This window comes from Pelodiscus sinensis, chromosome 1 (assembly GCF_049634645.1).
Source record: "Pelodiscus sinensis isolate JC-2024 chromosome 1, ASM4963464v1, whole genome shotgun sequence".
Taxonomy (NCBI): domain Eukaryota; kingdom Metazoa; phylum Chordata; order Testudines; family Trionychidae; genus Pelodiscus; species Pelodiscus sinensis.
Genome location: NC_134711.1, coordinates 227,024,961 through 227,051,690, shown reverse-complemented (window position 1 = coordinate 227,051,690; position 26,730 = coordinate 227,024,961). Strand labels below are relative to the sequence as shown.

Sequence of the window (26,730 nt, the reverse complement as noted above, 5' to 3'; positions counted from 1 at the left end):
TCTCTTTTGAAAAAGCACAGTTTGCATTACATAGTGCCTTTTTTCAAAAGAGCATGTTTGGAAAAAAGCATTTTTCCTCATAAAATGAGTTTTTCCGCGGTCAAAAAAACTACTGCGTTCTTTCAATTTACTTTCCCAAGAACGCAGCAGCAGTCTAGACGCAAGGGAAGATTTTTTCAGAAAAAAGGCCACTTTTTTCGTAGTCTCCATTCTGTATGGATGCTATCTTTTGAAAAAGCAGATTGCTTTTTCGATGTGCTTTTGCTTTGTTGACACACTTTCGGAATAAGTTGTTTTGAAAAAATCTCTTCTCAAAGAAGCCTGCTGTCTAGACATAGCCTTAGTTGACCAAGTAAATCCAGGTTACAATACATCTCAGTGTAGTAGCAACACAAAGACCATGTAGCTGGTACACAAACACTTGCTGGATCCAGCCCATCTGTGGCCCTGTCCACAAACTAATCCTGCTAAATGGAGAGCACATGTAGCCAGATGTAGAGCATCAAAAAATCCTGCATACTTGGTGTGAGATTATCATAAATCAGTGGGTATATATGAAATTGTCCCATTCTAGGAATGTGCTACTTGTTTTTATACCAGACCTTCTGCGAGTCCCTCTCCTCAGTGTACTTCTTGGATCCTTTTTTCCAAGAAACTGAGACTCCAGAAACAAGTCTTCCCCTGGATTGAGACACTTTTTCAGGTAGATTGGCCCTCAGCTTTTTAGGGAGTTATAGGTTAAGACCTTAAATTTATCTGGAGACACATAAACAGCCAGTGCAGATCAGGGAAAACCCCGAGCCGGAAAAAAGCGGCAGCCATGTTCATGCAAGTGCCGCGGGGGATATTTAAATCCCCCACAGAATTTTCAATTCCGAAGTGTCTCATTAGCATCCCTTTTACGGAAAAGGGTGCCAGTGTAGACACAGCCTCAGGGAAGAAGTGTGACAGTTTCCCCACTGCTTTTCTCCAGGTGCTAGATTTGTCTGGCATATGAGCAAAGGAGATATGGCTATCTGTTTTGGCAGTGCATTTTGGGGGCTTGAGTCCAAAAATCAGCAGGTTCCAGGAATGACACAGGGATGGATGCAAAGAGATCTGGAATGTATTAATACAAGCAGAGATGCTGGACGTGTTCTTTGTGTAGCTAGGAGAATTTGGAGTCTAATGTGCCAAAACGAGAAGGATCCCACATGATCTATGTCAAGATTGTCACAGAGAGGCAAAATAGACACTAGCAACAACAACTTTACTTGTTTAAACAAAAACCAAAAAACCTTGCTGCAACATTAGTGAAGATGTGCTACTGTAATCTTCAAACAGCGCCACCTGGTGACAAAACATTATAACACAGCGAGATAGCCGTTTTAGTCTAATCATGGAAAAACAAAAAAGCAGTCATGTAGCACTTTAAAGACTAACAAAATAGTTTATTAGGTGAAGCACTTTCATGGGGCAGACCCACTTCTTCAGATCATATTCAGAATATGATCTGAAAAAGTGGGTCTGCCCCATGAAAGTTCATTGCCTAATAAACTATTTTGTTATTCTTTAAAGTGCTACATGACTACTTTTTTGTTTTTCCATTATAACACAGTTTAAATTTCCATCTTGTCACCCTCTTTTTCTGTTCTGCATTTTAACAATTTCTAACACTTTTTTTCAAATATACTTTTCTTAAGGTACATCTGTCTGTTACTCATACTGTTTTTTAACTATATGGCCAGAAGGGGTAAGGCTTGGTGACTAGAGTAGCTTCTGTGCGCAAACACTGTCTCTGGCTGGTTTGGTATAGGTCAGCAGTCAGCAATCTTTGTCTCTCAGTCTGTCAGGGTAATATGCTGCAGGAAGCAGAGCAGGCTGCAAGGATGGGCTAGCTACCACTTCCCTGAGCTCCCATTGGCTGCGAATGCCAAACTGCGGTCACTAGGAGCTGTGGGTGCTGTGCCTGTGGATGATCAATGTTTGCAAAATGAGTTGCAGTCCATCATTGGATTATCCTGATGGACTATACGCTAAAAGGCTACCGACCCCTGGTATAAGTGAATATTTTCTCCTAGTTCTGTACCTGCACTTTGTACAGTTTGCTCAGTAAATGGTTTAGTCTTTGGAACAAACTAAAGATATCGACAATTTCTATTGGGCTACGTCTACACTGGCCCCAAATTCCGGAAAAGCCATGCAAAGCAGGTAAATCAGAATAGGGAAATCCACGGGGGATTTAAATATCCCCCGCGGGATTTAAATAAAGATGTCCGCCGCTTTTTTTCCGGCTTGGGGAAAAGCAGGAAAAAAACGTCTAGACTGGCGCGATCCTCCGGAATAAAGCCCTTTTCCGGAGGATCTCTTATTCCTACTTTCAAGTAGGAAAAGGGCTTTATTCCGGAGGATCGCGCCAGTCTAGACGCTTTTTTCCGGCTTTTCCCCAAGCCGGAAAAAAAGCGGCGGACATCTTTATTTAAATCCCGCGGGGGATATTTAAATCCCCCGCGGATTTCCCTATTCTGAAGTTGAAAATTAGCATGCCCCTTTCGAATAAGGGGCCAGTGTAGACGTAGCCAGGGAGTATTGGCCTTTAATTGTTCATTCAGTGGTTCTGTCATTGCAGGAAAGCCTTGTAGCTATCACCCAAGATGGTTTCCAAAAAATCACTTTGGAAAACATACTTTCTTTTATATGACTTGAGTCAGTACTTTCTGGTTTAGCTCAGGACTTCACTGAAGATGTTGTTATGTTCCTCCACTGATGTGTTGCCCATAAAAAGGACTACACCATTTATGTTCTCTAATAGCTCTGCCGTCTTTTATGGGTCATTTTCAGGAACACTAGTAATCTCAAAATGTAATCTTTGAAAGCAAAATATCCCAAATGGTATAATGATTGGAGGAGTCACGTTAGCTCTCTCATTTGATAAATGAAATCACCAGTATTTGTGTATTTACAGCATTTGCCTCCTTTAGGAGAATGTAGGGAAGTAAAATCCCATTTAATTGATTAACTAGTTAAATGTAATGTTTAACCAGTTAACCAATTAAAGGAGGACAGGAGGGGGCTGCTGTCATCCGGCTGGAGCAGCCCCTGACTCCAGCATGCCCAGGCCCACTGCAGAGAGGGGTTGTTCCAACCTGGCTGAAGTGCCCGTGTCTGCAGTGGACCCTGTGGGGCTGGAGCAGCCCCAGTCTATGGTGGGTAAGGAGCTGCTCCAGACCCCACTGTTTAACCAGAACTGTAATGGACAGGAGGAGTGCTGGCTTTTTCTGAACATCCCAACATTAAATGACTAAAAGATTAAACTCAGATAGCTAAGGGTATAGCTACGGGTAGGTACCAGGAGAGCCAATGGGAGAAGGTGTTGAGATTTGAATGGAAGATATACCTGCCTGCTGTTCTTCTTTATGTGAGTTTTAAGCCAGTTGGGGGAACAAGATGAATTGAACCAGGCAGAACTAACATGCCTACAAAGAATGCTGGGCATGGAAATGGACTGGACCTTGAAGCACAGATTATATGTAGATAGGGATATGTCTGTTGAGATGCAATCAGGCTCTTGTTTGGTTTGTGTCTCCCCCCTCCCCACCCATATACTGTACTTTAAGTTGTATCCCAGGGTTGGAATTTTCTCTGTGTTTTAAATTGTTCTTTTCTCAATTGCTTTAAAACATCTAGCATCCAAGAATATCTTTTTGTTTTGTTTAATAAAACCATCTTTTTTAAGGTGATGATTTGATTCTTGTGTCCTGGAAGGTAATTGGAGGTTTGTGTATGCATGCCTAAGATTGAGAGTCTTAGGGTATGTCTAAACTACATGCCTCTGTCACCAGAGGCATGTAGATTAGGCTACCAGACATAGTAAAATGAAGCGGCGATTTAAATAATCGCCTCTTCATTTAAATTTACATGGCTGCTGTGCTGAGCCGACAAACAGCTGATCAGCTGTTTGTCGGCTCAGCGCGATAGTCTGGACGCGCGGGTGTCGACATCAATGGTATTTGTTGACCACCCAGGTAAACCTCATCCCAGGAGGCTTACCTGGGTGGTCAACAAATACCTTTGAGGTCGACACCCACGCGTCCAGACTATCGTGCTGAGCCGACAAACAGCTGATCAGCTGTTTGTCAGCTCAGCGCGGCAGCCATGTAAATTTAAATGAAGCGGCGATTATTTAAATCGCCGCTTCATTTTACTATGTCTGGTAGCCTAATCTACATGCCTCTGGCGACAGAGGCATGTAGTCTAGACGTACCCTTAGAGAGGTGGCCGTGTTAGTCTGTAACTGGAAAAAAAACTGCAAATGGTCCTGCACTATGTAGATAGTATCATGAGCTTTTGTGGGCACAACCTGCTTCTTCAGATGAATGGAAAAAGGGGGCCAGAGTTATAAATAAGTAACAGAAAAAGATGGGCTGGGGTGGGAAAAAGAAGGATAAAACCTTGTCAATTATGCTATGTCTAGATTACTGAGTTTTTCCAGGATACGAGGTATCCCAGAAAAAATCTGCCATGTTCAGGGAACGCGTCTCCTCTTCCGGCATTTTTGTGACTGAGCAGACGCGCACTTTCAGAAGCCCTGTCTTCCTCATGCCACGAGGAAGAAGGGTCCTTCTGAAAGAGGAGGTTTTCCCAAAATTTGGCCTACCATAGGCGGGCAAAATTTTGGAAAAGTCTCTTCCGACAAAACTATCTGAAAAAGAGACGCAAATTATGGAGTGTAATTTGCATACCTTTTTCTGATAAAAAGCAGCAGTCTAGACATAGCCTTACAGTGTCCATGCTAAATGAGGCTAATAGTGTAGGCTGGAAGTTCTCAATACTTTTGATGTCATTTGGGTGTTGAATGTAGCGGCCCATTCAGACCTTGATTAAAGGTGTCAGATTTGCAGATGAAGGCAACTTCTGCAGCTTCTCTTTGCAGCTGTTTTTTGCAATTGCTTTGTAATAGTATAGACACTTTTAGATCCATTAATGAGTGCCTGGACAGGTTAAAATGTTCCTGAACAGGAACTGAGAGGTCATCTATCAGAGATTACAGTTTGTTTCCTCTTTTTATTCAAACTCTTTTGTATTAGAAGATGTTGGGGTACCTCCCCCCCAGAAAAGTGCTTTCTTCCTGGATTCAAGAAGAAAGGGGTTTTTCACTTGGTGGTGGCAGCCTATCCCCCAGGTCAGGAAATCTGTGATCTTAGGAAACTTTTAAGCAGAAGCCTATAGAGGCAAGCTATTTTTAAGGTATCTTGCAGGTCCCCACCTTCTGCACTCGGAGTGCCAGAGTGGGGAACAGCATTGACAGGAACCCATAAGCATCATTTGTTCAGGGTGATGCTTACTGGTTAACCATTCACATCTCTAATTGAACAATCAACTTTTGCACTGTCATCTTTCCTACATTATATGTATCTAGTCTGAAAAGTCTTTACATTTACCTAGGGTTTATCTCGTGTTGTTTTTGAGGATTAATTGCAATTCTTTTTGCAGCTGTGCTATATCTCCTATTGTGACTGTGTTTGTAAGTCATAGCATCAAAAAATCATAGAAGATTAGCATTGGAAGAGACCTCAGGAGGTATTCAGCCCTACTCAAAGCAGAATCAAGCAAATTAAATTGCAGTGAGGGAGACTTAGTTTGAACCTTAAAAGAAACTTCCTAACTGTCAGGGTGGTTAAATACTGGAATAAATTGCCTAGGGAGGTTGTGGAATCTCCATAACTGGAGATACTTAAGAGCAGGATAGATAGGCATCTATCAGGGGTAATCTAGATAGTGCTTAGTCCTGGGGACTGAACTTGATGACCTGGTGCTTGAGCCTGCTGGATTGTGTGGTGCTCTAGGAATGGTAGGAAGTATTCTCTGATAGTGGGTTGGTGTTTCAGTGGGGCCCATGTTCTACATCCAGGTTTTGGAATTCTGCATCACTGGAACGTGCTATAATTTACACATGTTCAGTACAGTAGGAATGTCTGGATATGTTCCCTTAGATATCCCTGTAGATGTCTGGGGGTTTGGCAGCAAAAATTGTCACAGTCAGGCTGGATCCTGATACCAAATCTGGGGTTTTGCAGCATTGTACTTTCTGCTGGGATGTGTTGGTTGTGGAACTATTTGATGCCCTAGGACCAGTTGGATGTACTGTTTATTTTGATGGTGAAATTTGGGGCCCACAAATCAAATATTGGCCAGAGCTAACAGAACTCATGTCACCTATACAAATCTCTGAAGCCATGGTGCATTGAGACATGCCAAGTTCTAAAACTATTTTAATGCAGTAGGAGAAGTTCATTGTGTATAATTCAGTGTCATTTTGGAGGCATAGGTACAAACATCAGGAGGGTGTATGTTTCAAATTCTGATTTTTCCATGATTGCCAGAACTAGGCTCTCTGGAAGATCAGGCATTTTTGGTGCAGTGGAAATGGCGGCATGTTTTCTCCCAGCACGTGGTGGATTTTGGGAACGTATGCACAGAAAACAGCAGGATCCATCAATTTTAGGCATGGTCTGACTTTTCCCCACCACTGCATTTTTCTCCTCCTAGGTGAATACACTATTATGACAGCACATTTTCACCTGAAAAGAAAGATTGGTTATTTTGTCATCCAGACGTACCTTCCATGTGTTATGACCGTGATCTTATCACAAGTGTCCTTTTGGCTAAACAGAGAATCCGTCCCTGCTAGAACTGTCTTTGGTGAGTACTTCACTTCTTTGTGGTCATTATAAAAATATTGTCTTACTCAAAGGGGTGACTTTGTGTAAAGAAATAATAATTTACTATGATTTATTTCTGTTCCTGGTGATTTCTATTTCCCCCTAGTTCTGAACTAATTTAACTCATCGGCTTTCTTCCTGTCATGCTTAGAACTCCTTTAGTTCAATTCTGATGAAAATTACACAAGAATTAAATGAGGGTTAGTGATAGAAGAGGGAAGAAGAAATCAAATCTGTATGTATTTATTTTTTCAATCAGGAAAAAAGGCAGATAATTTAGATCAAACAAACCTAGTAGATAGCATGGAGGGGGAAGGGAGGGCGTGGAGGGTTAATACATATTCTAGACATAGAAATGAAAGCACTGATTTCTCTTCAAAAGTTTAGTGTGTCTGTGATTCAAGGTGCAGGGCTGATCTAGATGAATCATAAAAGAGGTTAATTAGTGGCAATTAATTTGTACTGATGATAATAGGGGTATTATAATCAGTACAAATTAATATAATTACTCATTTATAAACTGTATGCATATTACAGAATATATAATAAGTAAAATCCTTTTGAGATGTCTAAACAGCTCAAATTATCACTAGAAGATTGCTTGTAAACAGAAAGTAAACACCCAAGACTGATGCAATACAAAAACACAGTAGCTGGGGAAAATCAGTTTTGTACAATAGACAGTTTCCCCCACGAATATCAGGGAGCCAAATCTTGTTATTGACATTTATACAGAACTCTTTCCTGAGATCAATTGGGCATTTTTCTTTACATTCAATGGTGACATATGGCCCAGGACAATACAAAAAATACCTACCTTGAGGTCAAAGGATTGAGGTCTTAATTCCACTCTGTTACATTTAAATCCAGTAAGATCTGTGGAATTTCTGGATTTAAAAAGGTATAAGTGATAGTCGAATTTATTCCTTTGAGTATAAACTGGAAGGTGGATCCATGAATGAATTCAGTAACAGTTTTATCATTAATTTCAGTGGCAGTGGGATACTTACAATTATTGGGAATGAATTCTCGAAAATAATTTTATGTTGGGTATTTTTTATCTCCATGTGGTAAAATAAATATTGAAATCCTGCTTTATGACTACAATTATTCCTAATTAGTTTAGTTTATTAGTTCCTCTATAGTAAAGTGACATCCACGTTTCTCTTTACTACTTGTGATAGTCTGAACTGTTTGGTTGCTCTATCAAATCCATGTTCTATATTGGCTGGGAGCCAGAAGAAAAAAAAAAAGATTATACGATTTGCATGGATCTTTACACAAACATATCCCTCCAAGTAATAGAAAGTCTGAAGATTATATTAATTCTTCAGTACATGAACAGCAGATTTTTGTAATGTTTTTATAAATGAGGGCTGCGATAAATGTTCTGTCTGTGAAAGCGAATTAATTAATTTAAAAAAATTAAATAAGTAAGATTTTGGTTCACACCACTAATCCTTAGCGAAACAAATTTTAAAATATTCTTTAAAGATGTAGAAATTAAAGATGAACTGGGTGCCCCAAAAGTCAGAAATAAGGTCCTCGGGGCAGGGACTTTGTTTATCTTTTGGTAACCAAAGCACCATAGACTGTTAAAATGCTATATAAAGAACTATTTCCATGCTTAGGCATCAGGGCTGAAGTCACACAACATTCCAAGTCTCACTTAACTTTTTTTTTTCTTTTTAAAGGAGTAACAACAGTTCTTACCATGACCACTTTAAGTATTAGTGCCCGCAACTCCTTGCCAAAAGTGGCCTATGCGACAGCAATGGACTGGTTTATAGCTGTGTGTTACGCCTTTGTATTTTCTGCGCTGATTGAATTTGCCACAGTCAACTACTTTACAAAGAGAAGCTGGGCATGGGATGGCAAAAAAGCTTTGGAAGCTGCAAAAATCAAGGTTTTTAATTTACAACTTTTTGAATCCCTAGAATAAGATTCAATTACCTTTTACAGCACAAGTAACTGGATGTACGATTTGCTGCTCTACAAACATGTATTTAATTTGCTCATGTCATTGACCTTCAGATGATAACTTGCTGGGCATACTGAACTTTTTTTAGTGCTTATGCTGTGGGATAGTATAGGAAACATTCATCTTGGCCATGAAAATGATCTGATCTGTGCTTGGAAGGATGACTGAGAGGGACTTAAATGTATGTCACCACCAGAGCTGGGTAAAACTTTTGGGACAAATAGTTTATTCCCTGAAAATGCAAAACTTGACCCAAACTATTCACAAATTCATTCTGAATTCACAAAGAGCTTCAGCTGAAAAAACACTCAATTTCAGCATCTTCAAAGCAAGCATGCTGAATTTTCATTTTGAAACCATCTTTCATTTCAAAATGTGCTTAATTTTTTTAAAAGGTTGAACATATCCCTGTAACGGGTTCACCCGCTGGTGAGCGCCCCACTGCGGCCAAGTGACGCTGTGCAGTGTCCTTGTCTGGTTGTCCGGTCTCCCTCAAAAGTCCTGGAACCAGGGCCTGATTAACCCTGTACACGGTACTAGTAAGTCTCTGCTTGTGGCTGGTCTTTGGCCTCTGAGTCTTACCCAGATCTAGGCTCAGCTCACAGTGGAAGCTAGTCATAGTGCTGATCACCCAGACAGGGTATAGACCTGGATGGGTCCAGCTCCTGAAAGGAAATGCCAAGCCCCAGCCCTGCAGCGTCTTTTATACCTCTCTGCTGGGTCCTGATAGGCTGCCGCAGACACAGCCACTCTATAGTGTCTGGAGGACCTCTACTCCACCCCTCCTGTCAGGGGGATGTTGGGGCCTAGTCCAGCCCATCACAAACCCAAAACTTTTGTTTCCCCTTTTCACTGATACAGGTTTAATGGACATGTCCCAGAGTTCTATAATCCAGCATCATCTGTGATCCAGTATCTCTGTGGCTGCTCCCAGGCCAGAGCACTCACAAAGAAAAGCCAGGCCCTGCATTCAACAACTCCTCCCCTAAAATCCCATTGCTTCCAATGCTGCAAATAGCCCATGTGTGGTGCTCAAGCTCAGGGAGGGAGAGAAGAAAGGAGGGGAAGAGTGGGAATGGGGGATGCTCAGAGGAAGAGGCTTGTTGTCCTCCCATGGGGTTGTGTTCCTGGCCCCCAGCCGTAGGGCTCCAGAGCCATCCTGCCTTTTCCCTGAGCACCATGCCCCAGTTCTTGCTTAGTCAATGCTGGCCCCTCTGCTACCAGCAGAGTAGAAACCTGCAGCCAGTGGCAGCAAAGAGACCAGAATTAACTTGCCCTGATCTGTCAAATTCTCTGGTTAGAGGCGGATCAAGTCCTAAGGATGCTGGACTAGGGAGATACACCCTGTATAACCCCCCACCCCTTTTTTGCATCAACCTGAAACAATGTTTTTTCTTCAGTTCAGACACTAAAACAAACAAACAAAAACAATTATAGCTTTAATAGCTCTAATTGCTATGGATTTTGTTCATTGAAATTAAGGATTTAAACAATTATACAGCACCAAATGAATCTAGGCAGTCCAATCCTGTTGTTACTGGAGTGAATAGGAAAGCCTGCATTGAGTGCAGTAAATCAGGACCCCACATCAATCGCCATAAAAGCAATACAAACAAAAAATACAGCATGAAACCATGAACTTTTGAACTGCAGTATCCCCAGTATTATTACAAAAGTAGGCCCTGTGTGCAAACACTTAGACTATTGAATGCTTACTTGCCTAACATTATTCACATGAATAATCTGATCAACTTCACTAAAACTACAGTACTCCCATGTGAAAGTTACATGTATAAGCATCAGGACTTCAGTGGGCTCTTTGGTGACTATTGTCAATAATAAGGGCTAGTCTAATGAGTTTTATCAAACAATCTCATAAAGCAACTTTATATTTGCAGGCAAATACACGTTACATGAATCCCATGTGAAATAACTAAATATCAAGACAAAATCTTACAAGGGATCCCAGGCCTTTTCACATGTTGATTTTTTTTGTTGGTGATGTGATGTTAGTAATTTGTTAGCCATCCTGAAACACTGGGATAACAGCAGTAGCTAAATGTTTCTTTCTCAAGGCTTTTACATCCATTCATGCAAACCCAGGGTATTGCTTAACTTGTAATGAGAAAGGTGTCAGGATTCAAGCAATTCAGTGTCAGGGCTAAATGAACTTTTTTACTTCCTTAACGGACATGGCAAGTCTAGAGGTACCAGGGCTCAGCCCTGATGAAAATTAAGCACTGACCCAGGGCGAGGATCACATCAGTAAAGGATTTTGCTAATTTTCATGCTAATCCAGGACCTGATCCTGCAGTCCTTGCTCAGTGTTCACTGATATCAGTGGAAGGTTTGGGTGAACAAGGGCTTGAAGCTCAGGACATACATAGTTGGGATTTGAAACAGGAACAAGTAGTGAACAGTTTGCATAACTGATTATTATGCTGAAATTTTTGTTTACACTTGAGAACATTTACACCTGCCTTCTACCTTAAATGGTGTTTCCTGATTTATATTTCAGAGAAAAGAGCGTGAATTACTAGGAAACAAATCAATTAATGCTTACAGTGCTGGAAAGACAGGCCCACCACCAAACATACCAAAGGACTCAGCCCCATCAGTCATCTCAAGCTCTACTACTGTTGCAGTGAAATCTGCTGAAGAAAAGCCTGCTGAAAGCAAAAAGACTTATAACAGCATCAGTAAGATTGACAAAATGTCCCGAATAGTTTTTCCAGTGTTATTTGGAACTTTTAACTTGGTCTATTGGGCTACGTATTTGAATAGGGAACCTGTTATTAGAGATGCTACTTCTCCAAAATAAACTGAAGGACTCCAAAATCACTTGTGAGCCATACTAATAAAGCAAACACTACCATGGAGAATATGAAGGCCAGAAGACTTTCTATTCTTGGGCAATATTCTTCAGGAAGTTTTTGCATGTTTAATAATATGTACAAATAATATTGCCTTGATTGTTTCTACATGTAACCTCAGATATTTCTGAGACATTGACATGAATTATTACAGCCACAGATCTTTTTAGAAGAACAGAAGAGCGGGCATTGAACATGGCTTCTGTGGCACATGGTATCTTGCATTGATAGTTTGTAAATAAAATAAGTTATATTTTTAACTGTTCAAGCGTATTACATATCTGTAGTTTTTATATGTCCAATGTACAGTTATACATACATAGGCATATCCTGTATTTTACAGAAATGCTCCATTATTGTCATCTGATAGGGTACTGTGGGTAATGTATGTGGTAAATAGAGTATTATCTCTTATAGGGTCACATTCCATCACCCTTACTCTCTCCAAATAGCATCTTATTTCACAAATAATTCCATCACTTCAGATTCTCAGCAAGTGGAAATTTGACACAGTACCTAGTACTGAATGGAACTTTGCTGATTCACACACACACACACACACACAGAGCCAAGAATCTGGGTCACAGATATGGGACTGCTTCAGGAGCAAGGTGTTATTCAATGTAAATAAAAGTTGTAAAATCTTACCTTAGGAGGAAAGGTCAGTTTTTTCATACTCCAACTACATTTTTCTCCTGTAATTCTAATTTTTTATTGCAAAAATCAGGCATACATTACACAAAATTATCTTGAAAATAAACTAAAAACATACCATGCAGATAAAACATTAAAGTCCTTAATATACACATTCATTAAGGTAACAAATTCAGGGAGTTTGGACAACATCTTCCATTGAAGATGATGTATGAAAAAGATGCTTCTGAAATAATGATTATATCTTACTCACAATAGCAAGAGATCCCAAATTATCTATCAACACAAAAAAAGGTGATAAAGAATGCAAGTTACATGTGATAGCGAGGGTTTTCAGAGACAATGCAAGAATTTTGGTCTTTGCCTGAAACTTTTCTTTATTACTTCCTTGCTGCTGTCATTGTGTTTTGCTTCAACAATGAATGAGAAAGTGTAATTTAAGTTTTCACCTTTTTCCTTAAACGCCTGGCATGACTGCTCCCTTGCTCCAGTAGCTTTTGTAATTTGATCTTAAAGTTTAAATAAAAAAATGCATTCAGTACTTGGCTGCAAAATGTCATCCGTTTTTAGCTTAATGGTTTGGAAAACCTTTGTCATACTAAATTTTTCAGCAAACACACACAAGTGATGTTGGTCATAGAAGCGCTATCTCTGGTGCCAGTAGAGCTATTGAATATGCATCAGGATATGTCAATGTGTGCAGAATCAGGCCCTGAATCTACTCTGAATCTGTGTGTGCCGGGGAGCCTGTGCAGAATATATACTGCAGGGCTCTCCCTTCCCCACCAATTCCTGGCAAATCCTTTATAAGGATTCTACTCCATAGAGAGGTACGGGACAGGCCAAGTACTGGAGAAGTGTTTGGGACTCTCTGACTTCTTCCTGGCCTCTCTTCCATTTCACCTCCCTAACAACTTTGAAAAGGAAACAGAAGATTATAAATAAAAGATGTAATAATTTTTGCTGCTTTCCCACCCATGTTGTAGGACCACGTCTTTTGGGAGGTTCCGGGAGGAGCCAAAGAACTGTGTTCTCCCTGAGCCAATAAAGCCAAAGAGCAGAGTGGAAGCTGTCCGAAAAACAGTAGTGAGGAAGATGGTCTAGTGGCTAGGGTAGTTCCCTGAAACTCCGGAGACCAAGTGTCAATGTCCTGCTCTGCTGTGTGCTCTGCAGAATCTTACCTGAGAAGATAAAATAGTTTTTGTGACCAGTTCTTATCTCTTGCAAACTTCATGCATTTATGGGATCCCGTTATTTCAGCATCTGGATGCAACCAGTGGGGAGGGAAGATGTACAATTAAAGGGATATGGGCCCCCCATCTTTCCCCTTTGTATTTCTTTCAGTTTGGTCTCATGCAGTCTCTCTCCAGTGTCCAATATTTTTAATGAGGTTGCTCTACTCCATCTAGGATCAGAGGGAATGGAAGATTCACTAGGATATTCAGTGAGTGAAAACTCCAGTGTTTCCTCTCCTTTATGTGGGCTGTTCCTATGCAGGAACAAGTGGAGTCCAAAGAAATCTTTTCGTTTTGGTTTGTTAATTCTTATGTTATAAAAAGAGGCCCAGTGAAAGATAATTATTTTTAAATGACCCTTTCTTGAGCTGCTCACTATTGTTCTAGAATGATCACCTACCCTTTTAGGGTTGCATGCCTAAATTTAGTGCAGACACCTACCTCTCTTGAGTAAATTTCCTCATCTGAATTGTCTCCTTGACCTTGATGTAACTAGTGACATGCATATAGTTGCTCAAGAGATCAAATGTTTGCAGGATTGAGCCCTTGTCTGGCTTCTTGTTAGTATAGAGTTTATAGATGTTTGCTGGATGTGTAAAAGATAGACTTGGGTGGATGTGAATTGCATTCCCCTGGTCTATTTATGTTTTAGAGAGGATTTACATCTAGAGAAAGGTAAAGTGGCATTTAATATTAGAATACTGGAGGGAGTGGGGGAGGAAATACCTTTGTGTCTGAGGAAAAAATCTTGTACATTGAAAAGAGAATATGTGCAAGGACAGAGGCAATTAATAGCCACACTATATGGAGAAAGAGAAATTAACAGAGACTGCCCACAATGATGTTTCAATGATTAGTGGCTGAATACAAAATACAAAGAAAATTAGTAAAGTTTATGGTTGCTGCTAAGTCATTTGCTTCAATCAGGTAAAAGTTTGAAGAATCACAAGAACCCCCAGATAGATTTGTGCGTATTAGACAGAACAATGACAGGTGAAATTTAAACTTTGGCAAATTTAAAATGATACACACTGGAAAAAATAGCTCAGACTTCCCATTAATGTTGATGGGCTGTGATGGTACAGTGGTTAAAACACAAGCTTGGGGCTCTGGAGAAGAGGGCTCTGTTACTTCATCTTTTCTAGATTTTTTCCATCTCAGAGATCCCCAAACCATGGGGTTCACTGCCTTCTGGGGGCAGGAAGGAACACTTGGGGTGTGCAGCAGGCCCCATGGGCAAGGGAGCACCATCCAACTCCACTCTGATCTCAGCTGTGCCCCCCTACTAGTATAGGACCTGACAACACCCAAGTGGTGACTCTGCATCTTGCTAGACTCTGATTCTTGTCCTGGCCTCCATCCCCCTAGGCCAGCCCAGCCCAGCTCAGCCCCTGTCTAAGCCTGTGGCTATAGCTTCATTCCTGACCCTGACCCTGACCCCCAGCCTGGCCACAGCTGCAGCTCCTTATCCCATCCACATCTGTCCCTGGGAGCCCTGACCCCAACTCAGGTGGGGGGGGGGCAAACAAAAGAGGAGAAATGACCCTGAAAACTTTGTGGACCACTCCTCTATGAATTCTGGACAAGTCTCTTTTGTGTCTCAGGTTCCTGTCTGTGAAATGGAAACAACATCACTTTTATCCTTTGCAAGGGGGCTCTGAGACTAAAGACATTACAAGACTGAGAGGTGGTGAGATGCTATAGCATCATGTTTGGACCTCATTAGCTAAGATTAAAGATTTGGCATCTTTATTGGTAATTTAACAAAAATGCAATGTATGGAACAGCAGTTAAAGGTAAATTCCAAAGAGACATACTTTATTATATTAAATGTATAATTACTGTGTTATTAAAAAAACAATAATTTTCCTTTTTGTTGGCATCTTGATTTTAATAATGGTCACTTCAATTGATGATAGTGTAACCCACACACCTGCTGGGTATGGTTCCCTGTCCTGTATAGTGGCACTTAGATCACTTATAGGCTATGTCTAGACTGCAAGCCTCTTTCGAAAGAGGCTTTTTCGAAAGTATCTTTCGAAAAAGCCTCTTTCGAAAAAGAGCATCTAGACTGCAAGCAGTACTTTCGAAAGAAAGCAGCTAGTGAGTCTGGATGCTCCCTTTCTAAAAAGCCCTGTTGGCATTCAAGAATGCCTTTTTTCGAAAGAGCACTTTTGAAAAAAGGCGTTCTTCCTCGTGAAATGAGATTTACCGCCGTTGAAAGAAAAGCCGCATTCTTTCGATTTAATTTCGAAAGAACGTGGCTGCAGTCTAGACGCAGGCTACTTTTTCCAAAAAAAACCCAGAGTCTGGACACAGCCATAGAGAGAGAGATTGAGTTTGCTCTACAGCCTTAGGTCACATCCAACCAGTTTTTACCTCAAGCTGTAGGCTCATTCACTAAGCTCCAAGCTTGATTCCCCTAAATGGAGGCTCCTCCAGGATTTCAACTGGGATTACTCTGAAGCTCAGTGGGCTTCTGAGCTAGAGGAAGTATGTAACCCACACACCTATTGGGTGTGGTGTACTGTCTCATGTAGTGACACGAAGGCTATGTCTACACTGCAGAGCTTTTCTGGGATACTTCCGGTATCCCAGAAAAGCTCTGCCATGTCCAAGGAACACGTCCACTTTTTTTGGAACAGTTTCTGAAGAAGTGGACACATTCTTTCGGCATCCCTGTATTCCTCATTGTATGAGAAATAAGGGACGTTCTGAAAGAGGAGGTTTTTCCAAAATTTGGCCCTGTGTAGATGGGCCAAATTTCAGAAAAGCCTCTTCCGAAAAGAAAAGCGAGAAAAGATAAGCAAATTGCGGTTCACAATTTGCATATCTTTTTCTGACTTTTCTTTGCAGTCTTGACATAGCCTTAGGCCACTTACAGTATGAGAAAATGAATTTGCTCTGTACCCTTAGCTGTGAGGCAGCTGTCTCTTAGCTCTAACTGTAAAGGCTCATCCCAGCAGCTCCAGAGATCCCAGGTTCAGTTCGTCTATCTGCAAAGGCAGACTAGATCCAGAGAAGGTAAATGGGGTAGTTAAATGTAGAAAGAAAAGGGTATCAGTATTGGGGGGGGGGAAGCATGAACAAGACTGAGAATGTTAGTGTTATGAGCAGTGGAGTAAAAATGCTCATTTACTTCTTTTGGTCCTGAACCAAAATACATTGGCAGCAATAGAGAGACTCCCTTAAATGTTGGTTGGTATTGGATCAGGTCTCCCCTCCTCTGTTACAGAATTAAAGGGACTCTTGCTTACAATAAGTTTAGAATGAAGGATGGGTAATACAGCTTTATGAAGTTATAGCTGAGTTCTGTAATTCATTGCCACAGGAGGCCATTCAGTTAAAGATAGGGGGGAGCTTTGAGAGAGCTGGCTGATTTAATGGTAACTTATAACACTTGTAACATTACACACTCACCTAACAAGAGCAATCAATTCTCTCTTCAGGTTGCAAGGTAATCATTTGTGAATACTAGGAAGGAATTTTTTTTCACCACAGACCCACAGTATATAGTATGACAGATGTGCAAGAGAGGGCTCTGCTTTCTTTGATAGCATCCCTTGAGGCTGCTGCAGTGGAACTGTAAATGATCCATATACATGTGTATTTCAATGCAACATAAATAATGTGCAAGGACTTGCAGCACTGTTATTATTTGTATTACCATAACAATGCCCAGAGGCTGCAATCAGGATCTGTGCCTCATTGAGCTGTCTGGTGAATACTGTATCTGTATTAGGAGGGTTTTGCCAGTAAATACCAATAAAACACTCTAAAATACCAATAAAACACTGTACACAGCATCATAATTTTGGAATAACTGACGTTATTCTGAAATAACATTGTGCACATCTACACTACAAGACTTTGTTTTGAAATAATATTGAGCTGGAAGACTTCTTACTCTGACTCATGGTAACCCTCATTCATGAGAAATAAGGGAAGTCAAAGTAAGAGTGTTGACATAGCTGAAGTTGTGTAGCTGAATTCTACTTTGGCCCTGTGTAAACATACCCTTAGAGTAGACATATTATACAGGCATAAAAGTGCTTTTTGCCTTATTCTAGCTCAGGGAACAAAACATGATATACTGGCAAAAGTGCTTTTATGCTTTTATATCAGAGCTTTGGCTGGCATAGCTAGGTTGATAAAAATCACACCCAGAACCACCATAGCTATGCCCACAAAACTTTTAAGGGTACTTATGACTGAAGATGGGTCTCTCCATCAAGGACTTTAGAATTGCATTTGGGACAGCATGAGAAGTGGATGGAAGAGACAATAGAATGGGGATGGGGAGGGTGGGCAGGGATAGCTGGCTTGTGCAGTGTAAAGGATGGGGAGGGAAGTAAGGGACTGTTTAACTCCAGCATTAGGTGGTACTACCTGGATTGATTCTGATGGAGTGATGGGAGTGAATCAAAGCAGCAGCTGGTTATAGAAACAAACTGCACCCTGAAACTAGCACTACACTCTTTTCTATAAGAGGCATATGACACCAGAGGAGTTCCTCTATAAGATGAAAGCTGTACTGGCAGGAAAAGAGAGGAGCTACTTTCAACATTGTTTGGTGGTGATGCCCGGCTGTACAAATCTCCAGGACATTACAGAGATGGGGGAACAGGGAGGGAGAGGTAATATCTTTTATGGGGACAACCTCTGCTAGTGAGAAAGAGTTTTTCCCGTTTTCTTCTTCAGGCCTGAGAAAGACAACTAGGCGTGTCACAGTGAAATACAAGGCGGCACAAATAGAAGTTGTGCTAACTTCTCACACTAAATACAAGGGCCACTCAAGATGAAGTGGGCCGTTGACACATGCTTGCATTATGGGCCAAGAAACCACGTTTTGTTTGATTACAGGTTTTTCTAGTGCTGACCTCCTGCGGACTAGATGATCCCTTAATAGCTGGGGACTCGTCTTCATTCGGCTTGTGACAGTCTGCACACCAATTGACGGCAGGATTCCTTACCAAAACTCCCAATTTAAAAACTGTCTGTACACACTCCCCCTCCCCTCCTTCCTGGTGAGCACTTGCCGCAGCCTTCCAGACAGCAGCTGGGGGATTCTGTTATCTCGGGATCCGAAAAGGAACGTGCAAAGCCCCTCTCCCAAGTGTTTGCTAAGAAGTATTTCTCATCTCAGCCGCAAGAGGCTCCTGCAGCCAAGGAAGAATCGTGCAAAAAATAGCAGCTTCTCCTTGTCATCGGAAGAAGGAGAAGCAGCGGTGGGCTACACTCTTGCCTGGGAAGAGGAGAGAGCCATTCAGCTCTAGGACACATTTCCCGGGGTGGGGTGAATATCAGTCTATCTTTCGGTTCAGCTGCTCCAGAGCACAAACTCCTCGACACTTGTTGGAAGTGGAAGGCTGGTGCATTGTGTGACTTGCCAACACCGATCGCCTCCTGCTCCCCCGGGTATAAATGTAGTTGTAAGATTAACCAGCCGCCTGGGGACTGGGACAAAGCTATAGGAAGGCAGCCGAGGAAACGCTACGGCCCCGGGAACTGTCCAAGCCTCTGGTGCTGAATTTGGGGAAGGCGCTTGGACTCGACAGCTGCGAGCAGAGAGGATGCTCATGTGTTTGCCAACACACACTCGCCACCCGCAACACAGCTGGAAATCCCCTGACGGGCTTCCACACACAACGTGTGTTCCAGAAGGGGCACCAGACTAGCACGGTCTCACGCCAACTTTTCTCCCGACTCCACCGCTGAGAAGACTCGCGGACAGTGTTGTATCCAGCTTCGGTGCAGATTTTTCCTCAGCAATGTGTCTGCTGCGCTGTAATTGCCTTACGTCCTCAAAGCTAAAGTGCGGCTGGTGTTTGTATAGCCGTAGCAAACCCGCTCGCCTCTCTCAAATCGCCAGGAACTTTAAGGTGGGAGTTTAAGATACATTTTAAATTTAGGGTAATACACTTTCCAATAGGGAAGAGAGATGCATATATAATACATATAATATGCCACTTTGTTGGAGGACGATCCACCTTGCCCTGAGACCTAAGATATCAATCGTTGGGAATAATAAATTAGGCAAAGTTACTAAAGAAATTCCTTCAATTACATGTGTTTATAACTCGACCTCAGTCTGTTTTAGACACTTGAAATACTGTCTGTCATTTATCCGAAAGAAATCCTGATAATTGCAGATAACCTTTCAAATGCGCATATCAAAGCAGCGCAAAAGAGCTCTTTTCTTCTAAAGAAACATTTCAAAGCTCCACTTCATGACATAGACAGCACGGTGAATTTTAGAGCACTGAAAATGAAAATAAAGCTGTCCTTTGAACTTCTGCTCCGTCTTGTTTCAAAGAACAACCTCCATAGTTGTTCTGGACTCCCCTGCTGGCGATATGAGAGAGATACACGTTTTATAACAGGTGACGGATAATCATTTACATTCAGTGCAATTAGATAAAGTCAACACACAAGAACTAATGAATAAAGTGTCAAATGCAACTATAGGTTCCAGGAAATGCGCATCATTGGAAGTTAAATGCCGGATCATAGTGGATTTCCTCTAAGCTGTACCACTCCAGTAATAAATAACATCGGGAACACAAATCCTTCTAGTTATCTCTGTAAATAACTATTTTTAGACTTCACATACAAGTTATCCTGAGCACAAGATTAGATTTTATTGTACAACTCTTTTTTGCTGCATGAAATGTTTATGATCACTTTATAGCCCTGGGGGTAAAGGGAAGAAATGATAACTGTAAGCTTTACTTTCCCACCAAAATGAACACATACTGTATTTTGCCAGGCTCTCTTGTTTCTCAATTGATGTAATATAAATAAACGATTCTGACACCCCTTTTTGTTTCCAAGAAAGTGAGTATCCTTCGTTTGATGGAGAAAGGCACACACAGACCTGAAATAGTAAATAAATTACTAACAATATTTCCTCTACGATATTTTTAATCGCGGTGGGATGGCACATAGCGTACTGGTCATCCCGCATACTATTATGCTGATTGGCTTGGGACAAACTTGCTCGTCGGTCCTTATTTCCTGGGGTGGAGAATGCATTATGTAGACGTACCCCCTGTGGGCATGCTAGAGACTCTGGACGTTCTCTGCACACCTGTTGTACTACTCCTCCCTCCCCCAGCATCTAGATCAATTTAGAGTCTAGATCAATAATCTCATTTCACGGTTCTCAGGAATCACCCAGCCATCCCGTTTGGAACTAGGGTTACCAGGCGCGGATTGGACGGGGGGTGTCTGCATTGCCAGACAGAGGGGAGCTTTCTTGGCCCCTTTCCCGGAGTTGTCTCCAAAAGAAGCGCAGATTCAGGCTTAACCGCGCCCTCCCGCCTCCACCTCCAGATGTGCTGGAGGGGAGGGAAGGGGTCTGAACCTCCCCTCCTCGCGCTCGTCGCTAGCCTCCTTCTAATGGTTGCAAGTGCTGAGACCTACCCGCGCGCGCCAGGAAACTCGCAGCGCCGGGCGCGCCGGGCTGGGCTGGCCTCAGCCATTGTCAGAGCGCGGCTCCTCCTCGCCAGGAGCGAACGGGAGAGAATGGGCTCCCGCCCGGGGGGACGCGCCCCGCCCGGCACCTGCAGCCCAGCGGGGGCTCTGGCGGAGAACCCGGCCCCGCTGCGGACTGGCATTTGACAGCGCCGGGGCGGGAGTTCCCGCTCCCGCTCCCCCGTGTGGCCCCTCGCGGGGGAGGGGCTCTCTCGCCGCCTCCGCGCCTCTCGGACGAGCCCGGGACCTGTTGGACGGGGAGAGGGACCCAGGTGCTCTGAGCCCGCTCGCGCAGCCCCCCCCGCCTTCGGCTCCAGCGCCTGGCCGCGGGGCAGGGTCCGGGGGCATCCGCTGGGGGGGCTGGCCCTCCCCCCCCCCCCACCCGCTCTGCTGCCGCTGTGGTGCTGCCTGGTCTGCTGGCTCTCCCGGCTGAAGGTGCTTGGCTCAGACAACTCGGCGAAGCAGGAGGGGCCGCCGCTTCCTTGCTGCAGCCCTTTGCCTGCCGGCGAGGGGCAGGGCGCGAGCTCCGCAGCCCCTGCCAGCCCGCGGCGCGCGGCCTGGGGGGGCTTGGCTGGGGGCTCGGGAGCCTGCGAAGGGGCTCGCGCCGGGCATCCAAGCGGAGCCGGAGACGAGCCCAGCCTCAGCCCTTTGGCGCGGGAGCGGCCGGCAGCCTTGACCCACCCGGCTGCACCTGCTCCCTGCTCGGATCATGTCAGCTAAGGTGCTGGTGCTTGTCCTGCTCCTGGCCGTGTTTCAAGCCTGGTAAGTCTGCGCCGGGGCGCCCCTGGCAGGGTCTGTCGCTCAGGCCGGAATAGCGGCCCAGAGTTGGGGAAACATTTAATCCGGGAGCCCCGGGAGGCGACTTGCCCCCTGCCTTTCGCCCCCCTCATGCTCGGCAATATTTGTATCGGCCCGCCCTGCGCTGTAAGCAGATCAGCTAGTGAGGATCAACCCCCCCCCCCAGCCCGCGTTAGTCCTTACACTTGGGCGGGTTTGTGTGCGAGTCCCGAGTTGCCAGGCAAGGCTCGGGGGACTGAGGCGCTTCTGCCAGGGAGCTGGATCAAATCTCTCCGCTTCACCGGGCTCCGCAAAAAAGTTTTCCCCTTACTTCGCTTGGCGTGGAATGAAGCGAGCCCTGACCTCGCCTTGCCAGCTGCGTCCTCGCTGCAGCTGGACCCACTTGACAGCCACGGCGCGGGGCTTTTCTGGCCGGGCGGTGTGAGACTGGGGCAAGACTAGCACTGAATCGGCGCGGGGGGAAGGGGGGCAGGAGTCTCCGAAGTACCCTGCTGCAGGAGAGGGAGCGACAGGACGCTGTGGCTGGAGGCAGGGGAGGCTGCCTAGGGGAGGGTCAATCAGACAAGCTCAACAACCAAGCCCCCGAAAGGCTCGTGCCAGCTTCTCCAGTTCTGTCACTGCAGCGGGTGCGAACGGGTCCTCTCAGTGTCTGGCGAGGCTGGTTGCTTTGGCAAGATCAAAGCCATGTGGCTTGGCTGCATTTCTTGCCTGAGGTTATCCGGGGTGCGGGGCTCCTTCGATCACAGTGCTACAGGGCTAGCAGAGCACCTTAGCGATCACAGCACAATCCACTGCGGAGCCATCGCTCTGCAAATGTCATCTCGGCACGACTGTGCCGTTTGTGAATAAGCCCCAGTCCCGTCTGTTGGGGGCTCAACCCCAGCCGGCCCTGCCTCCGAGGAACAGCCCCTTGCTCGCCTGAGTGCCAATGAGATGCATTGGAGAACTCCAGGAAGAGTTACTCAGGTGAGCAGGTTTTGCAGAATCAGGCTCTTCAAAGGAAGTTCCGGGCACTCAGCCACTCCGAGGATCAAGCCCTGAGAGACGGGAACTCCCTCTTGGGGGTGATCTTTTAAAACGAATCTAGAGTATTAAAGAGGAAAAAGGGGGCCATGCAATGACTCTCCAGGAAGCTCTAATGAAGTGAGCTGGGGTTAACCCCCTCCCATTGACACCGCAGAGCTGTAGCGCAAGCTGCGCAGCAAATACTTTCCGTTTCAACTGAAAAAGTCACTGGCTAAGTTTCGGTAAGACCATTGCGTCTCCCATGGACCGCTGGCTGGGCAAACTGCCAGAGGCATCTCCCTTTAGCACAGCACGCTGAAAGACGCAGACACGTTTGGAGTTAACTTGCTGTGTCTCCCACACAATCTAGTGCATAGTCATTTTCCACGCTGGAATACTGAATTCCCGAATAGGGAAGATTATCAGACTGTTTTTTTATAAACCGAACAGCGAGGGTGGCGCGGCTTCTCAAACCCCCTCTGAGCTCACCTCTCACTATCTGCCACTCATTCCCCACAGAGGCAATTTCCCCCTCCCTATTCCCTCTTCCCGCAGCCCATGGTTACCTCATTGTTTATTAATGTCAGCTCTTCAGAGCAGATGGCAAGCTCTAGAAACTGAGGCTGCAGACAACTTTTACCAGTTAAATCTTCCTACAGCATTTCAAATGTGTTTTTTTGGGGAGAGGTCCCCCGTTCTTTTGTTTTCCAACTTTTCCTCTTACAGAAAAAAATCCTCATGTTGTAGGAACTTGAAGGGGTGACAGCTCGGCTTTCCATTGTATCTAGAAATCAGTCTCTCTTTCTCTGTGACTATTGAAAAGTCTTGGAATATGATTGTGGCTCCTTGGGAGTGGGGAACTAAGCAATTTTGTTAGGGCAATGCATCCTACATGTTTAGCAGATGCCTGTTGGTTTAGAAGCACATAAATGAAGGCAATAAAAGTGCTTGTAAAGATTTACATAATGCACAACACTGCAGTTAGCATGAATTATTCTGAATATTTTAGTTACCTCTCTCAACCCCCATGTTGCAATCGAACATCTAGATGAAAACACAAACCTCCAGAATGTCACTTTCTGGGAAACAATCTACTGGAGCAAGAAGATTTAAAGGATTAGCAAGTGTTAGATTATTGTTGATTATTATTTTTAAGGAAGCTATAATCTTAAATGGGAACATAGCCCTCATTTACACTCATACAGCCTGATTTCTTCTGTGGAGTTGCAAGGGTACAGCTCAGGACAGAATTTCCCCCCTTGAAAATACCTAGTTTTCAATGCAGATCATTAATTGTTGGACACAAGAAATATGTATAAAAATAGTATGTTTCAGAATGATTCTGAAAAATGTTAAGCCAAATATATGTAATGTATCAGGGGTTTCATAGAAAAAAAATCTTAGACTGAGTGATGAAAAAAAAAAGGAACTGAAAGATATAACTCATGTGCCAGGAAAAAAAAGTTTCACCATTAAAAATGTGTCCTCCTATTTTAGCTTCATCCTACAAGTCTTCCACATATAGAACTCCCAGTGGCTCCATTTAGAAATAATTCTATGTAGACTTGTGAGCAGGAAAACAACTCCCCTTCTCCCTGCAAGTCTTTTACATATGGTATATTCTTTGAAGGATATACATCTTTTATTCACTATGATAATTGTAGATGTTCCTTTAAGTATACATAGTGCCTATCACAGGCAATCTGAACAGTCTAGACATTTAAACCATATAAAAATAATAATCCAATATACACACCACTCCTAAAATACTCCTGAATCTATCAAAGAAGAAGTGAAAATAACTTGTAGGTCTAACTCAGCTCATCCTTTCATAAAAAGCTTGAGTAAAAAGTTAAGACTTGCAATATGCCCAGAAGGTCAATACATTAGTATTGAATGGGCAGGGGAGAAGACAAGTTTAAGAGTCTATAGGCCTTGTCTACATTGGGAGCATGACTGATGCAGCTGTATAAATACCTTTAGTTCTAATCTGGGCAAATCTCTAGTATAGCTGTGCCTTATGCATCTGATTCTCCATTGCTTTGCACCTTGTGTAGTCCTTCACACTTTCCAAAGTGGTGTAAAATTACATCAAATTGGAATGGCAGTATGTAATGTAGAAGACAATGGAGACCATTGAGATATTCTTCCAGCTGCATAAATGCAAATCTCTGTCCCAGGGAGTCTCAAATGTGGTGAATAAATTAAATATGGTCTCTAAAATATAGAAACTCAAACCATAAAAGACTTAGAGAGTGAAGTCAACATTTGGCATTGTACTCAGAAAGCAACTGGTAGGACAGATGCAAATAATTCCCATGTGTAAAAACACTGTATGTTGTGCTAGTCAGGGATGCTGGAATATTTTTTATACTGGGGGGTGCTGACTTCCACTGAACCAACCTTTAAACCCTGTATATAAAGGAAACCAGTTCAGTCCAGGAGATGTCACTGCCCCCCATCCTCCCACCTCTAGCTCCTGCACCTGTGGCACTAGGTGAAGTTTCTGGACAATTATTAGTTGTCAACTTATTTTAATGCCTTACTCACGTAACAAAGATAATCTACCTCTTGTGGAAAGAGGAACCTTAGCTCCTGAAATGCCCAGAGTGCAGAACTATAAAAACAGAATGGCTTAGATTGTGAGATTCAGATTTACACAAGGCATTTTTGTACTTGAGAAAATCTGTATTACATTCAAGAAGCATGTTCTTAATTCTAACCCTTGTACCACATTAAGTTCTGAAATTCAATATCATTTATTAATAGGATGAAATGATCAGGAAGTATTAAAAGAGCTGAATTTTTAATATTCTTATTAGCCTGCTGTGCACGAGATGAATCAGTTGTGTTGAAGGAATCAGTATAATACTGCAGGATGTTCACCTACCACAGAATTCTGTTACCAGGTAGCCAGTTAGCTGTCAGTTAATAGGTTACTTTTATTTTTATTTTTTTTAAAGTTATCTAGTCTGCTACCTGTATTAATCCACAGAAGTTCCAGTGATAACCAGTGGAGTGGGATGGATTATATAATTATTTCCAATTAGTGCCCCCTACACAGACTCTTACGTCTGGCAATAAATACATCTTTTAATAAAAATATTTCTAAAATTAGATGAAACAGAATAAAGAACTCAAACTCTTTGAACTACTTGTTGAGATGAGTCAATATAAATTTATGTAACATAACATTTGATTTTTTTGTATTGCAGTTCCAGAAAGGTTGAAGAGGATGAATATGAAGATGTAACAGGCAACCAGAAATGGGTATTAGCTCCAAAAACACAAGACACAGATGCGACTCTTATATTAAACAAGTTGCTGAGAGACTATGACAAAAAGCTTCGGCCAGACATAGGAAGTGAGTCCTCATTTTCTTTCTGTAGAAAATATACAAAGGTATCCAGCCTGAAATATTTTGTGTTTCTATTAATAGTGTTCTTGATTTGCAAAGTTAAGATTTAGATCCAAACTCTGACCACGTTCAGCAATGTTCAGGCATTTGGTTCAGGCTTGGTTCTAGTATAGACCATTCATCCTTGCATTTTATAGCTGTTTACAAATACTAATTCTCACAGTAGGAAGCTCAGCTTGATCAGATGTGTTTTACAACAGGACAGTTTGGTGGACAGCAATATTAAAATGTTTGTCCAGGATTATAACTGGTCATTGGCAGAATCAGGGATATATTTATTTCCATTCGATCACACAAGACAAAAAAGCTCTCTGGCATCCTGACAAATGATTAAAACGACAGTCCACAAAACTATCAAAAACAGCAAGAGAAACCTAGTGGACTCATATCTGGCCCCCTTCCAACTGTGCCGTAAAACTACATAAGTTCCCTTGTGAAGGGCCTCCTGCAGATGAGAAGGAGGGGGCTGGATTTACCTCTGTGAAGAGGAAAGGCAGCTTGTGGGGAGTTTCCTAAATTTTCCAATCAGAAGCTAGAAGAAATGTCTCCAGGGTGATCAGATGGAATGTGGGAGTCTAGTGGCAATATG

The 26,730-nt window shown here is 43.0% G+C and overlaps 2 protein-coding genes across 2 annotated transcripts in view; both read left to right on the top strand.

Annotated features, from left to right (window-relative positions):
- Positions 1-12,687, top strand: part of GABRA5 (gamma-aminobutyric acid type A receptor subunit alpha5) — a 96,124-nt gene extending 83,437 nt beyond the window's left edge. Inside the window, exons 8-10 of the mRNA XM_075916457.1 lie at positions 6,529-6,681; positions 8,396-8,607; positions 11,201-12,687. Of these exons, the coding sequence (XP_075772572.1) occupies positions 6,529-6,681; positions 8,396-8,607; positions 11,201-11,503 (668 nt within the window). The 3' untranslated portion in view covers positions 11,504-12,687. The remainder of the gene's footprint in view (positions 1-6,528; positions 6,682-8,395; positions 8,608-11,200) is intronic.
- Positions 12,688-21,629: 8,942 nt separating this feature from the next.
- Positions 21,630-26,730, top strand: part of GABRG3 (gamma-aminobutyric acid type A receptor subunit gamma3) — a 549,662-nt gene continuing 544,561 nt past the window's right edge. Inside the window, exons 1-2 of the mRNA XM_075916414.1 lie at positions 21,630-21,682; positions 25,939-26,087. Coding sequence (XP_075772529.1) covers positions 21,630-21,682; positions 25,939-26,087 — 202 coding nt within the window. The remainder of the gene's footprint in view (positions 21,683-25,938; positions 26,088-26,730) is intronic.